The sequence below is a fragment of the Gopherus flavomarginatus genome, chromosome 6 (assembly GCF_025201925.1).
Source record: "Gopherus flavomarginatus isolate rGopFla2 chromosome 6, rGopFla2.mat.asm, whole genome shotgun sequence".
NCBI lineage: Eukaryota > Metazoa > Chordata > Testudines > Testudinidae > Gopherus > Gopherus flavomarginatus.
This window is the reverse complement of record NC_066622.1, coordinates 33,833,624-33,849,990: the sequence shown is the minus strand read 5'-3', so window position 1 is coordinate 33,849,990 and position 16,367 is coordinate 33,833,624. Positions and strand designations below refer to the sequence as shown.

General features: G+C 51.6%; 2 protein-coding genes across 2 annotated transcripts in view; one reads left to right on the top strand and one right to left on the bottom strand.

Annotated features, from left to right (window-relative positions):
• C6H11orf80 (chromosome 6 C11orf80 homolog) overlaps positions 1-16,367 on the bottom strand; it is a 62,696-nt gene that overhangs the window by 15,808 nt on the left and 30,521 nt on the right. The window contains exons 8-9 of the mRNA XM_050960446.1: positions 3,379-3,577; positions 2,010-2,163 (exon numbers count right to left, since the gene is read on the bottom strand). Coding sequence (XP_050816403.1) covers positions 2,010-2,163; positions 3,379-3,577 — 353 coding nt within the window. The remainder of the gene's footprint in view (positions 1-2,009; positions 2,164-3,378; positions 3,578-16,367) is intronic.
• The window catches only part of NXF1 (nuclear RNA export factor 1), a 135,049-nt gene that overhangs the window by 110,716 nt on the left and 7,966 nt on the right, over positions 1-16,367 (top strand). The window contains exon 23 of the mRNA XM_050960442.1: positions 6,648-7,729. The gene's annotated coding sequence lies outside the window, so the exon portion shown is untranslated. The remainder of the gene's footprint in view (positions 1-6,647; positions 7,730-16,367) is intronic.

The window sequence follows — 16,367 nt, the reverse complement described above, 5'->3', positions numbered from 1 at the left end:
ATACAGAGACACAGCCAGTGCTGCCATCTTTGATCAGGCAAATGGCTTCAGGATGTGAGTGCAGTGCTGCCAGGACGGCACTCAGCACCCACGACTTCTCACAGCTCAGATCCCACTTAGGCTGCACTGTGGTAGTGCCAATGAGCCAGCACCCCATTCTGCTGGGCACTGTCCAAATGGAACAAAGAGACTGTTCCCTGACTCAAAGAGCTTGCAGTCAACAGCCAGGTCTACACCCAGCCTTTCTCCTGCTATAAGCAATGCAGGGGGTGATATTTTTAACTGATCTAGTTATACTGGCACTTCTCCTAGTGTGGATGCAGTTATACCAAGATAAAGGTGCCTTATCCTGGTACAGTTTAGGGAATAGCTATACAGTCCGAAAACACATCAATCCCAGTATAATTGTGTCTACACTAGGGAGCTGCACCACTTTAACTAGCCAGGCACGGCACAACTTGGGTGAGCAGATAAAGCCTTGATGTTAGATCATAGCCACCGGCAGAATTAAACCAAGAGACAGGAAGAGCAAAGGGAACCAATGAAATGCTTGTAATCTGCACACTCAGCAGCACTCGCAGCTCACCAGCTGCACAGCCCGTGGGGAACATTTTGCAGTACACAGCAAATGGGGGCTAACGAGGGTGGAAGGACAGCAAGGTGGCTTTGAGGATGTTCACAGGCAGCTCCTGCTATGCATGAAGGTGCAGTGTGGGGGAAAGCGCCACAGTGCATGCTGGGAAATGTTTCAAATGGGTGACGGAGAATGGCATGGTTTGCTCAGTATTTTAGGGAGGGGCATTCAGGAAAATCTCACCCTCATTTAGGTACCTAAAAGAATTTTGTGATCCTGCTGCCACAGGGTGATTCTCAGTGCCACAAAATGGCATGATGGAGAAAGAAGGGACTCTAATAATGGCCACTGGTTATTACTGCTATTTAATAGCATGATAGTGCTACCTAGAGGCACCATTCAAGATCCAGACCCAATCGTGCCGCTGTTTGAGAGACCTCAACTCAGATTGCAGCCCCTGCCATGCCAGGTCAGGCCCTGCACAGACACACAAGAGAGAGTCCATGCCCCGAAAGGGGGAGGGGAAACAAAGCCACCAGGAGGAAAGGGACTTGCCCAAGGTCAGTAGCAGGAGACAGACTAGAAGCCTGTACCTGCCTGTCTAGGCCCCCCACTTCACTCCTCAGCCCTGCCCCGAGGGTACGTCTGCCACAAAAAAAGCCAGTCTCGGAGCCCAGGTCAATTGACTCGAGCTTGAGGCAAGGGGCCAAAACTAGTGTAAACGAGGGGTTCTCAAACTTCATTGCGCCGTGACCCTCTTCTGATAACAAAGTTACTAAATGACCCCAGGTGGGGGTGGAGCCCAGGCCCCGCTGCCTCAAGTGCGGGAAGAGGAGGCCAGAGCCTGAGCCTCGCTGCCCAGGGCAGGGGTGGAGCTCAGGCTTCAGCTTCTGACAGAGGTTCCAGCAAGTTTAATGCTGGCCCTAGTGACCCCATTAAAATGGAGTCCTGACCCACAGTTTGAGAACCGCTGGTGTAGACAATTGGGCTTGGGTTGGGGCCCAGGCTCTGAGACCCACCTCCATTGCCAGGTTTCACAGCCTGATCGCTAGCCCAAGCCTGAACACCTGCACTGCTATATTTAGCCCCGTAGTGCAAGCCCTGCAAGCCCCAGTCAGTTGACCCAGGCTCTGAGACTTGGTGCCGCAAGGTTTTTTTGCGGTGTACACATACCTTCCCTCTCTTCTCTTTCTTTGGCAATAGACAAATTCTGATTTGTCTTGAGATCTGAGTCAATCAATATGGGAAGCTCTAACTACGCATCTGTGCAGCACCCAGCACAATGGAGGCTCAATCTCAGTTGGGATCTGTGCAGCACCCAGGACAAAAGGGCCCCGATCTTGGCTGGGGACTGTCGAACACTCAGCATGGTGGGGCCCCGATCTTGGTTAGGGATCTGTGAGCTCTACACAATTGCCTTTGAGAATGACAGCACCTTCTTCCTGCCCTGGATCTGAGTCCAGTGTTGCACTATAGCTGTACTTCTCCCATTCTGCTAAGTTTGATGGGTCATTGAAGAACAATGATGATTTCCCCTTTGCATAGAATGATATGGGCAGACCCGCGGGGTCATAGAAAAATATGTATTGCTGGCTAAGGAAGAAACCACTGTGAGACTTAAAGGCAAAGAAATCTGAGTGCAACAAACATCTTTCCCTCCTGCAGTTATGCCGGAGGCTCCCCCTTGTAAACACATGATCTTTCAGTCCTAGTGTTCTTATGTGCAACAAGGTACAGCAATTTCCAGGAGCAGTGTGATTTTGGAGACCCAGTAGCGGCTCCAGGCATCAGCGCAGCGTGTGCCTGGGGCAGCAAGTTGCGGGGGGCGGCCTGCCGGTCGCCCTGAGGGCGGGGCATGCCTGCAGGAGGTCCGCCGGTCCTGCGGCTTCAGCAGCAATTTGGCGGCGGAAGGCGCGGGACTGGTGGACCTCCCGCAGGCATGCCGCTGAATCCACGTTACTAGCAGACCTCCCACAGGCATGCCGCTGAATCCAGGTTACTGGTGGATCGCCTGCAGGCATGCCACCGAAAGCTGCCTGACTGCCGTGCTTGGGGCGGCAAAATACATAGAGCCGCCCCTGTGGAGACCTGCTGGCTCTTTACATTATAGTGGATGTTAAGGCCCAAAGGACCATTCTTACATCTCTATCTGGCCTGCTCCACAGCACATGAGAGTTTCACCCAGCACATTTTCTCTGTGGCAGCTTTCTCGGGGTGGCCTAACCCTGAAGGGTGCTAGATCCACACCTCAGTGCCTCTCAAGATCAATGAGAGCTCCACAAGAGCTAAAACTGACTCCTCTGTTCATTGTGACCAGTGAAAATTGCAATAGGATGAGCTGGCTTGGGAGCCTATCTGAGAGGAAGAACACTGCAGTGGAGAGGGTGCTAAAATGAGACTCGGGAAACCCAGGTTCAAGTCCTTGCTCTGCCACAGTTGCATTGGGTGACCTTGGCAAGTCACTTAGCCTCTGTGTGCCTTAGTTTTCCAGCTGTATCTGGGGAATAATAGCACTGCCCTGCCTCCTGGGGGATTGGGAGGATAAGTACAGTAAAGAGTACCAGGTGCTCAGACACCACAGTGGTGGGGGCCAGCTAAGCATTTTGACAAATACAAAGGCCCAATGCTCAGCATACAGCTGTGGGCTAAACTGCTCTCTGCTATCGTGGCTCCTGATGAAGCAACTCCTGTGTTTCGAGCATCCCTCTCAGGTGTAATTCACCTCTGTGCAGCAGGCCCATGGCCCCCTGAAGCCCTGGTCAGCCCCATATAGAAATATTTCTTCCAGTAAAGGATATGGAGACAGCAGCAATCTTAGCAGGCTGATTGGGATACAGCTTCAAGCAGGGGCACAGCGCGGCAGCTGGCGTGACTTCCAGCTCCCCCGTGAAGCCAGTTTCAGCCACTTCATGAGGAATCAGGAGGCTGACAGCCCTGCCCAGCACAGGGTGGATTTTGTCACAGAAGAAGTTTGCACCACAGGACACCAAGCTGTCCGCAACCCTATGTGGGACAGAAATAAACAAAAGGAAATAAGAACAGAGGCACTGCTGCAACAGATCAGACCGATGACCCATCTACTCTGGCATCTGGTCTCCAGCCCTCACCAGACCAGGAGCAATGATCCAGCTGTTGCTACTTATTTTACACTAGCACCTGTAGTGCCAAGTGTTGTGCAGGTTCCTATACGAAGACATCTCATCACATTGGGTGCTGCACGATCCTGACCGAGATCGGCAGGTTCTGTATAGCACCTGGCATAACAGGGCCCATATATCAGGTGGGATCTGTGCACTGCCCAGTAGAACTGGCTCCCAATCTAAGTTGGGGTGTGTACAGCACCTGGCACAAAGGGAGGCCCCAATCTCAGGCAGGGTCTGTGCAGCACCTGGCACAAGTAGGGGGCGGGGGGGCAATCTCATTTGGGCCTCGGGAATGATACTGTAACACAAATAACTGCCATCTGACCTACATCCTCTCTCAGGAAGATGGATTGCGACAGCAAGACTCCTTCTGTCCCAGCACGCAGAACAGTGCACACTCCTTAAAAAGGCACTTGCCCTATAATGTGACTCCAACCTGGCTGCTTTCACAGGATGCAGTGCTCCACTATAGTCCCTGCAGGCATGGAGCTCTGGATTGGGCACAGACAGGTCTGGGACTCTGAGTATAAAAACACTTACACCCATGAGCCCTTAAATGTCAGTGGGCCTCACATGGGTAAAGTTAAACATTTGCAGGAAGAGCTGCCCACAGGAAGCCATTCACAATCATAACAACAACTTTACTGAACCCCAAGCCAATGAACAATGCAACAGATCCTATTATTCATACAGCCCACTAGGTGGCAAACTTTATGTACAGTATGTACCAACTAGACATTAGCACTTGATTGAAAATTTTTTGATGGAATCGTTTTCTGTCAAAACATGCAGTTTAGCTGAAATCAAAATGTTTTGTGGCAAATTTTCAATGAATTTTTTATGGGATTCTCGTTTTGTTCCAACAACAAAATATTTCATTTTTAATACAGTAAAAATGTGTAATTTTGACTTTTGTCATTTGGATTAATTTTGTTCCACTATTATATTGAAATATTAAATATATTAAATTAAAATTTTAAAATAATAAAAAAGTCTAAATGAAATGAATCAAAATGATAAAGTCAAAATGACATACCTTATCAGAATGAAACATTCTGACATCATAAAATGAAGCAATTTGACATGATCCAAACAGAACTTGCTGATGGTCCTGAATCAGAAGTTTTCTTTCATGGGGAGTTATAACATTTCGGCTTCTTATTTGGATTTGGAACGAGTTTCCCCCCAGAAATGTCAGCATTTCCCATGGAACATAAATTCTGGCTTCTGACCAGGTCTCTTCCTGTGCGTACACACATATACATATTTATTTTTATACACAACTCCTGTAACATACGGTAAGTGTTTATAGGATGGGGCCCCAGCAGTCAGCAAAGCACTTAAGCTAATACTTAACTGTAAATCTGTGCCTAAATCCCATAGACCGCAATAGGATTTAAACACATATTTAGTAAGTACTTTGCTGAATTGGGGCCTCCCAAGGGAGTGCATTACCTTAGAAGCTGGCTAGATGGCGCTAGATCATAGAGGGTGTAGAATAAACAACGGTTACTGACCTTCTGTAACTGTCCATCTTAGAGAGGTATTGCACATGTCCATTCCACTGTAGATGTGCATGTATCTAAAGCACTGCCGCCAGAAATTTTTTCCCACAGTGGGACCCATTGGGGCAGCTCAAGCACCCTCTATAGCGCCAGTATTAAGCACCCAGATGACCCTGCTCCCCTTCAGTTACTACTTTCCAGAAAACTCTGATGCAGAGTGGTAGGAGGGCAGGTCATAGAATGGACATGTGCAACACATCTCAAAGAACAACAGTTACGGAAGGTTAGTAACCATTTTTCCTTCTTCTAGTGAGTTCATATATGTATTCCACTCTAGGTGACCCTGTCATGGTATAACCCCACTCTGAACCTTAGCGTCCAAAAGATGGGGTACCAGCATGAATCCCCCTAAGCTTAATTACCAGCTTAGATCTTGTAGTGCTGCCACCAACCAGGACTTGCAGTGCCTGGTACACTCTGGTCCCCCCAAACCCTTCTCAGAGGACCCCAAGACCCAGACCCCCTGGAACTTACACAAGGAAAGTAAACCCTTTCCCGCACCATTGCCTCTCCCAAGCTTTCCCTCCCTGGGTTACCCTGGAAGATCACTGTGATTCAAACTCCTTGAATCTAAAAACAGAGAGGAGTGCACCTTGCCCCCTCCTTTTTCCCCCTCCCCAAGAGGTAATACAGATTCAAGCTCCATGAATCTAAAACAAAGGGATTCCACCTTCCCCCCTCCCTTCTCTCTCCCTGTCTCCCACCAATTCCCTGGTGAGTACAGACTCAATTCCCTTGAGCCTCAACAAGGGGAAAAAATCAATCAGGTCTTAAAAAGAAAAACTTTTAATAAAAGAAAGAAAAAAAGTAAAAGTTGTCACTGTAATTTAGATGGTAAATGTTACAGGGTCTTTCAGCTTATAGACACTAGAGAGGAGCCTTCCCCCCAGCACAAATACACATTAAAATCATTCCAGCAAAATACACATTTGCAAATAAAGAAAACAATCAAAAAGACTAAAGTGCCTTTGTACTTATACTCACTAATTGAACAGAAAATTAGAGCGCCTGTAGGTACGTCTAGTTACTCTCAGAACCCAGAGAGAACAACAGACAAACAAACAACACAAAACAAAGACTTCCCTCCACCAAGATTTGAAAGTATCTTGTCTTCTGATTGGTCCTCTGATCAGGTGGGCCAGGTTCACTGCTTGTAACCCTTTACAGGTAAAAGAGACATTAACCCTTAACTATCTGTTTATGACAGACCCCCAAGCAGTTGACTAGGTAGAGGGATCAGTCGACACATTGACTGCAGAACAGCTCGACCAAATTTGGGATAATCTCTGGACTGTTGAGTGATGGTGTAATAGAAGAACATGTGCACCAATAACCAGGTTACTGCTTTCCTTATGTCCTGAATAGGGATCTGCGCTAGAAATGCTGCTGAGGATGCTTGCGACCTTGTGGAATGAGCAGTCAGGTTAGCTGGTGGCGAAACAGCTGCTTGATCATAACAAGTACGACTACATAAAGTGATACTGTACATGACAAAATTGTCTATGTTTGGGAGACCCTTCACCATGTCAGCTACAGTTATGAACAGGTACGTGGACTTTCAGAATGGTTTAATCCTGTCTATGGGTACGCCTAGACTACCTGCCATATCGGGGGGGTAGCGATCGATTTTTCGGGGATCAATATATCGCGTCTCAATATAAAGCGCTCCCGTCGACTCCGGAACTCCACCAGCACGAACGGCGGTAGCGGAGTCAACAGGGAGAGCCGCGGATGTCGATCCCGTGCTGTGAGGACGACAGGTAAATCGATCTAAGATACTTCGACTTCAGCTACGCTATTCATGTAGCTGAAGTTGCGTTTTCTTAGATCACTCCCTCCCCTGCCCAGTGTAGACCAGCCCCAAGTAGAAAGCTAGGGCTTGTCTAACATCCAGTGAGTGAAGGTGGTGTTCATTCCTATTTGCATGTGGCTTCGGGTAAAAGACAGGTAAGGTAGATTGCTATGAATTGCAAAAACACTTTGGGAGGAAACTAGAGTGAAGACATAAATGCACCTTAACTTTAAGAAGACTGGGTATGGAAGCTCTGATATGAGGGCATGGAGCTCCGAGACTCATCTGGCCAAAGTGATAGCCACTAAGAAAACTACTTTCCAGGAGAGGTATAATAAGGACCATGTTGCCAAAGGTTCAAATGGTGGTCCCATAAGCTTTGAATAGACTAAGTTCAGGTCTCAGGGAGGAACGGGCTCTCTTACTTGAGGGTATAATCTTTCTAGGCCTTTGAAGAATCGGATATACATGTAATTGGAAAAAAGGACCAATTATCCACCCAACAGTGGAAAGTGATATTACTGCAAGGTGAACCTTGACAGAGGATTGCTAAGACTTCTTGTTTCAGGTATTCAAGTATTTCTTGTAAGGATGACTGTGTGGGTGAGACTCCACGTTGAAACGCCCAGAGAGAAAACCACTTCCACACTGAAAGGTAAGTAGCCCTGGTGGAGGGGTTTCTATTACAGAACCTGACAAACTTGCTCTGAGCAAGTGTGCTCTCTGGGATTTAGACATGGAGCTTCCAAGCTGTTAGTTGAAGGGAGCTTAGGTTTGGGTGGAGCAGCCAACCGTAGTCCTGAGAAATCAGGTCCGGGTGTAAAAGCAGCAGGATTGGAGTTGACACTGAGAGGCCTATGAGAAACAGTGTTGGTGGGGCCATGCTGGGGCTATCAGAACAAGAAGGGCCTGGTCCCACTTGATTTTTAGCAGTACTCTGTGCACAAGAGGGATAGGGGGGAAAGTATAGTAAAGATATCCCATGCATGGTAGCAGAAAAGCATCCATGAGAGAACCTGGTCTGTGGCCTGGGAGGGAGCAGAGTTGGTGATATTTCTTGTTGTACCTAGTTGCAAATAGGTCTATCTGGGGAGTCCCCCAATGCCAGAAAACATCTCTCGCCACATCCGAGCGAAGGGAGCACTCGGGGTGACTGGAAAAAGACCGGCTGAGGTGATCTGCCAGCTTGTTTTGTGCTCCTGCAAGGTAATAAGCCTTGAGGTTGATTGAACGGGCCATGCAAAACTCCCCATAGCTGAGTCGCTTCTTGACAAAGAAGGGAAGAGCGAGCTCCTCCTTGCCTGTTGAGATAAAACATGGTTATAGTGTCGTCCGTGAGAACAAACAAGTTTCTGTCCATAATGTGGGGCAGGAAGGCCTGACATGCTAGGTGAACCACTCTAAGTTCCCTGACATTGATGTGGACTGAAATTTCCTCTGGAGATCAAAGGCCTTAAGTTCTGAGGGGCCACAGGTGAGCTCCCCACCCTAGTGCTGATGCCTCTAAAACCAAACTTTCATTGATGATTGAGAGGTCTGTCACTCTGTCACTTTGAGTACAGAAGGTGGGGGCCTGCAAGCATTTTAAAAATTAATACTTGACATTCCAGGCTTGTATTAAACTCCCAAGGTTACAGCTTTTCTCTGACCGTGGCTTGGTAAATGCTGCCACCACCCCAAATGCAAAAAACCCCTTTGGACTGAGGAAGGAGCAATTGGGAATGTCTCCCTGTGGAGTATCCTCAAGCCCTTTCATGCACACACAAACCCTCGGTGAAGAGCTGAGAAAGAACACAAAGGAAATTAGCAGTTGCTACCAACTAATCAAACAACATGCACAAACTTCTCAGGACACCAAAAATCCAATTCTGTTCTTAAAAAAGGTAAATTTTATTAAAAACAAAAAAGGAAGGAAATACATTTGGAACTTAGGCTTTCGCTAGATTTTAAAATAGCAATTCCAAAAATTAAGCACCCAAAATAGCTTTCTTGGGGTTAAAGGTTACAAGCAAACAAAAGCATCTAGGGTTAGCACAGAGGAGTCCACAAGCCTTAAAAAATGAACAGAAATAAACCTAATCGCATCTATTTAAACATCCCCTGTCCAATGATTTCTTCTAGGTCTGGAAGATTAATTTTTATACCTGGTTCAAGCCTTACACAGCATTCCTGTTTATAGCATTGCTGCGCCATGTCTCCTTCTCTGGAGAACAACAGACAAAGGGGAAGTTTCTTTCACAATTTTAAAAAGTTTTACCTTCCCATTGGCTCTTTTGGTCAGGTGCCCACTTATTCTTTTCCCTTACCTGGGGGACTTTCGAACTCTTTACACGTAAAGCAAGTAGAGGACAGTTACTAAGAGGGATTTTACAGCTAACTGGCTGACTGGGTGTCCATCAAAGGGAGCTTCCCCCCACACACTTCATTTATCACATGCCCCCCAAATCACAGATGGTGCTGGCCAGCCTGATTCAGGTTGGGTCCACACCAGCTGGGATTTCTTCCTGGAGGTTTAGGAAACAGAGTTAATAAGATATGTGCACCTCTAATTTTACTAATAATTACATGAAGAACTAAACAGTACTTTTTACATTTCAAGCAGGGGCGGCTCTAGACATTTCATCGCCCCAAGCAGGGTGGCATGCTGCGGGGGGCACTCTGTCGGTCACCGGGAGGGCGGCAGGCGGCTCCGGTGGACCTCCCTGCAGGCATGCCTGTGGAGGGTCTGCTGGTCCCGCCGCTTTGATGGACCTCCCGCGAGCCGCGGGACCAGCAGACCCTCCGCAGGCACGCCTGCGGGAGGTCCACCGGAGCCGCGGGACCAGCGGACCCTCCGCAGGCATGCCTGCGGGAGGTTCACTGGAGCTGCCTGCCGCCCTTCTGGCGACTGGCAGAGCGCCCCCCCACGGCATGCCGCCCCAGCACGCGCTTAACATGCTGGGGCCTGGAGCTGCCCCTGATTTCAAGGACTACAATGACTTAGAATGCAGTGACATTTTTACCCTGCTGATTCTGGGAAACCTTCCCGGGAGAGTGCATCAGCCACTTTGTTAGAGGCTCCTGAAATGCGTTGTATTTTAAAATCAAAGTCTTGAAGAGCTAAACTCCACTGAAGAAGTTTTTTGTTAGTCTCTTTGACTTTGTGAAGCCACTTCAGTGCAGCATGGTCAGTCTGCAGGTGGAACCGCCGTCCCCAAATATATGGGCGTAGCTTCTCCAGAGCATACACAATGGTGTAACATTCTTTTTTCCGAGACTGACCAATGGCTTTCCCTCTCAGAAAGTTTTTTGCTGAGAAACACGACAGGATGGAATTGTTGATCTGGTCCTTCCTGCATTAAAACTTCTCCCACACTATGCTCGGATGTATCTGTGGTTACGACGAACTGTTGGTTGAAGTCCAGGGCCCTCAGTACAGGGTCAGACGTAAGGATCGCCTTAAGCTGGTTAAAGGCTTTCTGACACTTCTTAGTCCACTGAACTGCATTTGGTTGTTTTTTTTCCTGGTCAGGTGTGTCAATAGGGTAGCAGTTTGGCTGTAGTGTGGTACAAATCGTGGGTAATTCCTGGCCAAGCTCAAGAAGGATTGGACCTGTTTCTTTGACTTAAGGACAGGCCAATTTTGGATAGCATTTATCTTAGCCTGAAGGGGGTTGATGGTTTCTTGACCCACCTGGTGTCCAAGGTACGTTACCTGTTTAGGCCTATTTGACAGTTTTTGGCCTTAACTGTTAATCTTGCTTCTCTTATGCGCTGGAAGACAGGTTGGAGGTGTTCCAGGTGTTCTGCCTATGAATCTGAGAATATAGCCACATCATCAAGATAGGCTACTGCAAATTCCCCCAAATTCAACCAGAAGGTTATCTACCAATCTCTGGAAGGTGGCAGGTGCATTTCGCAGTCCAAAAGGGAGCACATTACATTCATACAGCCCTACATGGGTGATGAAGGCTGACCTTTTCATGGCGGGGTCATCTAGTGGCACTTGTCAGTACCCCTTGGTTAAGTTTAAGGTGGAGATGAACTGGGCACATCCCAGTTTCTCCAATAGCTCATCTGTGTGTGGCATTGGATAGTTTCCTGGGCAAGTTACAGCATTTAGTTTACGGTAGTCCACATAAAAGTGGATTTCCCCGTCTGGTTTGGGAACCAGAACCACTGGAGAGGCCCATGCACTCTCAGAGGGGCAGATTACCCCCATCTGTAACATGTCCTTGATTTCCCTTTCTATTGCAGTTTTGGCTTGAGGAGCCATCTGGTAGGGCTGGGCTCTAATTGGGCAAGCATCACCTGTGTCAATGGAGTGGTATGCCGGTGCAGTCCATCCTGAGGTGGCTGAAAATAGTGGCATGAAGCTGGTGCACAGCTTCTGGATTTGCTGTCGCTGCTTACACCCAAGGGTCATAGAAAGGCTTACCTCTTCCATGCCATTTTTGCTTTTTCCGTCAGTAGACTCCTTCAGAACACTCAGCATTGTCTCTTTCCTGTGCTGTAAATGGCAGAACCTTGAATTCTTGGGAATAAAAGGCCTTTAGAGAATTAACATGGTATATTTTAGGTTTTAAGGTAGAGTCTGGGAGTGCTCTGAGATAATTAACAGCTCCCAGGTGCTCTCGGACCATAAATGGCCCCTCCCATGACGCTTCCATCTTATTGGCCTGGAGCACTTTTAGGACCATGACTTGGTCACTGTAAGCCAGCGGTGTCGGGGCTCGTCCCTCTCAGGTGCGGCGGGGAGCCAGGGCGCCTCCTTACACACAGCAGTCCGGGAAGGCCTAACCCCTCAGCAGGCGTTGAGGGAATGAAGGGTCTGCAAACACAGTATATCAGCCCAGGCCCTTAGGCAGGGCGGGGCCGTAAGCAGTTCAGGCTCAGGCCTTCAGCAGGCTGAGCAAACAAAGTATATCAGCCCAGGCCCTTGGACAGGGCGGGGCAGTAGCAGTTCAGGCTCAGGCCTTCAGCAGGCTGAGCAAACATAGTATATCAGCCCAGGCCCTTGGACAGGGCGGGGCAGTAGCAGTTCAGGCTCAGGCCTTCAGCAGGCTGAGCAAACAAAGTATATCAGCCCCGCACAGAAGGCCTCCTCAGGCCAGGGAGAGGGGGAGTCTGCCACCCTTGGGAGGGTGGCAGGGGGAACGCAGGCCCTCCCACTCCACTGTGTTCCAGCCCGGGGCCCTAGAAGCGGCAAAGGCACGCTGCTGTCAGTGGGGATCCTGGCCGAAACACACTGACATGGGTTCAGGCTCTTCAGGAGCCAAACCAGGGTCGGCTACCCCCGGGCCACTTCCAACCTCCCCCTCTCTGGGTGCCTGTCTCTCGCCAGCTTCGTCTGGGGGGTCCCAGACCATGGGCTCCTCCGGGTACCGGTCGTAGGGAGGCTCAGGCAGCTCCTCGGGATCCCGGTTGTAGGTAAGCTCAGGCTGCTCCTCGGGGTACTGGGCGCCAGGCAGGTCAGGCTGACGCTCTTCCGGGTACCGGGTATGAGGCAAGTCCGGCCAGTGTTCCTCCAGGTAGTGAGTGCGGGGCAGGTCAGGCCAGTGCTCCTCCGGATACCGAGCGCGAGGCAGGTCAGGCCAGCGTTCCTCCGGGTAGTGAGCACAGGGTAGGCTGGGCCCGGCAGGACCTCGGGCTCCAGCACCTGTCCTTTCCGGCAGCCGGCCACCAACTGAGCGCTTGGGCCAGGCTTTTATACTTCCTGTCCCGCCCCTTGACTTCCGGGGGGCAGGGACAGGTGGCGGTGGCTCCGCCCACTGAGGCACCTGCTCTGGCTCATCCCTCTCAGGCGCGGTGGGGAGCCAGGGCGCCTCCTTATACACACCCCCCCTCAAGGCTGGCTTCCGGGCAACGGGGCCAGGCTCGTCCATACCTCCCAAGCGGGAAAGGAAGTCAGCATTGGCGTGGTCGTTTCCAGCCCTGTGGTGGACGGTGAAGGCGTAGGGCTGCATAGCCAAGTACCACCGTTGAAGTTGCATGTTGTGGTCCTTCATACGGTATAACCATTGGAGGGCGGAGTGGTTAGTGACCAAGGTGAACGGGGCCCCAAGGAGGTAATAACGCAGGGCATCACAGGCCCACTTCGCCACGAGGGCTTCCTTTTCGACCACTGCATAGTTCTGCTCTCTGGGGAACAGCTTCCGGCTGATGTAGAGGACCGGATGCTCCTCCCCATCCACCTCCTGTGAGAGGACAGCCCCGAGCCACACTTCCGACGCGTCAGTTTGCAGGACGAATGGTCGATGGAAGTCAGGGCTAAACAAGACCGGTCTGCTACAGAGGCTTGCCTTAAGCAACTGGAAAGCCTCGTCACACTCGGAGGTCCAGCGTACTTGTCGCGGGCTGTCCTTGGTGAGGAGCCCGGTCAAGGGGGCGGCCTTCGCCGCAAACTGGGGGATGAACCGTCAATAATATCCCGCCAGCCCCAAGAACTGGTGGACTTGGCACTTCGTGGTTGGTGGAGGACACGCTGCGATGGCTTGAACCTTGTTCACGAGAGGTTTCACTTGCCCATTTCCGACAGTATACCCCAAGTAGGTGGTCTCCCGCTAGCCGATGTGGCACTTCTTAGGGTTGGCCGTTAACCCGGCTGCCTGCAAGGACCTTAGGATGGCGGCGACCTTCTCTAGGTGGGTCTCCCACTGCCGACTGTAGACGATTATGTCATCTAGATAGGCTGTGGCGTAGTCGTGATGTGGTTGGAGGAGGTGGTCCATCAAGCGCTGGAATGTGGCGGGTGCCCCATGAAGGCCGAAGGGCATCCGCGTGAAGTGATACAGGCCGCTCAGAGTGGCGAATGCAGTCTTCTCCCTGGAGGCCGGTTCCAGGGGGATCTGCCAATACCCCTTGCTTAAGTCCAGGGTAGTGATATAGCAGGCCTCCCCCAACCGGGCCAGCAGCTCATCTATCCGGGGCATGGGGTAGGCGTCAAACTTGGAGACGGCGTTAATGCGCCTAAAGTCAATACAAAATCGCTGGGAGCCTTCGGGCTTTGGCACCAGGACGACCGGACTACGCCACTCACTTTGCGAAGGTTCGATTACTCCCAGGTCTAGCATCGCCCGCACCTCGTCGTCAATGATCCGCCTTCGGTGATACGGCAAGGGTCTGGTTGTGGCCCGGATCACCACCCCCGGCTCCGTCTGAATCTGATGATAGACCATGGAGGTGTGTCCCGGCTGGGCCGTAAAAGTACGGGGGAACGCTTGAAGGAGGCAGCGGGTCTGCTCGAGCTATTCTTCCGTCAGCGTTTCCCCAAGCTGGGGTCCCTCGGGGTCTTCATTGGGGTGTACCTGGGGCCCTAGCTCGGGGTCCAGTGGATAGGGATTGATGAACAACCCTTATCGTTCCCGCCAGGGCTTGAGGAGGTTGACGTGGTACTGTTGGAGCTCTTTCCGACGGTCAGGCTGACGAATTTCATACGTAACGGGGCCCACCTTTCGAACCACCTCATAAGGGCCCTGCCATCGAACCAGGATCTTGGACTCACTGGAGGGGAGGAGGAGTAAGACCCAGTCTCCAGGTTGGAAGTCACGGGTGCGCACATCCCGGTTGTACGTCTGGGCCTGCATTTCTTGGAAGGCTTTCAAGTTTGCCTGCGCCAGGGTCCCAGCTTGTTTGAGACGCTCCTGGAGCTGGATCACGTATTGTAGGAGACCCTGGGCAGGTGAAGGGGTTTGCTCCCAGGTTTCCCTCATTAGGTCCAAGAGGCCCCGGGGTCGGCGGCCATACAATAGTTCGAAAGGTGAGAACTTGGTTGAGGACTGGGGGACCTCTCGCACCACCAAGAGCAAGGGTGGGAGTAGCTGGTCCCACCGGCGGAGGTCCTCCAGGGGAAATTTTCGTAACATGTCTTTCAGGTTTCGATTGAACCTCTCTACCAACCCGTCGGTTTGGGAACGATATACCGATGTCTGCAGCTGCTTGATCCCTAGGAGCCCGCACACCTGCTCCAACAGCCGCGAGGTGAAGTTGGTCCCCTGATCCGTGAGGATCTCCCGGGGCAAGCCGACCCGGGCGAAGACCTTGACCAGTTCGCCTGCGATGGTGCGGGTGGTGATGTTACGGAGCGGGATCACTTCGGGGAACCAGGTGGCATAGTCCAGCATCACTAGGATGTACTGGAACCCCGCAACACTCTTAGGGAGGGGCCCCACCAGATCCATGGCCACACGCTCGAAAGGGGTCTTGATTAGTGGCATCGGGACCAGCGGTGCCTTGGGTGTCCTTGCCAGAGTGGTCAACTGGCAATCCTGGCATGAGGTACAATAGTCCTTCACCTAGCGGTGTATCCCCAGACAATAGAAGCGTCCCAGTATTCAGGCCAGAGTCTTTTCGGTACCCAGATGTCCAGCAGCCGGGACATCATGGGCCAGTTTCATGACCGCCCGTCGATGACATCGGGGCACAAGGAGTTGAGTTCGGGGCTCCCTGGTGTGCGGGTCCCTCTCGACCCAATACAAGCGGTCCTGCCGCAACTCAAAGTGTGGCCACCGGGCTGCTCGACCCGGATCGAGGCTAGTCCCATCCACGGCGGCGAGCTGCTCATATGCCCCGCTGAGGGTGGGGTCAGCTCTTTGGTCCCGGCAGAAGTCCATGGGGGCCGAGGGACCCCTTGCCTCCCCCGGGGAAGCATCATCCCCATCCTTTATCTCGACGGGGTGCTCGGGGGGGTCCTGCTCATCCTCCTCCGTTTTGGGGGCCCCCCGCTCATCTTCCTTCTCCTCTGGGGTCTCTCCTTTCAAGGCCAGTATGGGACACATGCCGCCTCCGGTATGTTGGCGCAGGATGGCCGGAAACTCGGGCCAGTCCCGACCCAGGATCACTGGATACGCCAGCCTGGGTGCGAGGCCTACTACCAGCCGTCAGGTCACCCCGTCTATTGTCAGTTGGGCCCAGGCACTGGAGTAAGGCCGTATGTAGCTGTGGATGCACTGCAGGTGAATTTCCCCCAGGCGTGCATCCGGCTGGGGACCTAAGTGGTCGCGGATTAACGTCTGTCCACAGCCGGAGTCGAGGAGGGCCACGGTCGGGTACCCCTCAACCACCACGGGCGCCGTAATCTTGGCGGGCTGTCAGCGACGGGCCCGAGCCTCCCTGGAGCAGACTTGGCCAAAGGTGCACTCCATGTGGGGGCAGTCTCTCTGGAGATGTCCTGACTTGCCGCAAGAGAAACAAGGCCCCAGGTTGGTTCGACCCGATCGGGGCCGAATCCTGGGGGAGTCCCGAGCAGGGTTCCAAAGCATCTTCCGGGGAGCGGGGGTTGGGGCTTGGGCCGGCCTCACAGGTGGGGCTGCAGC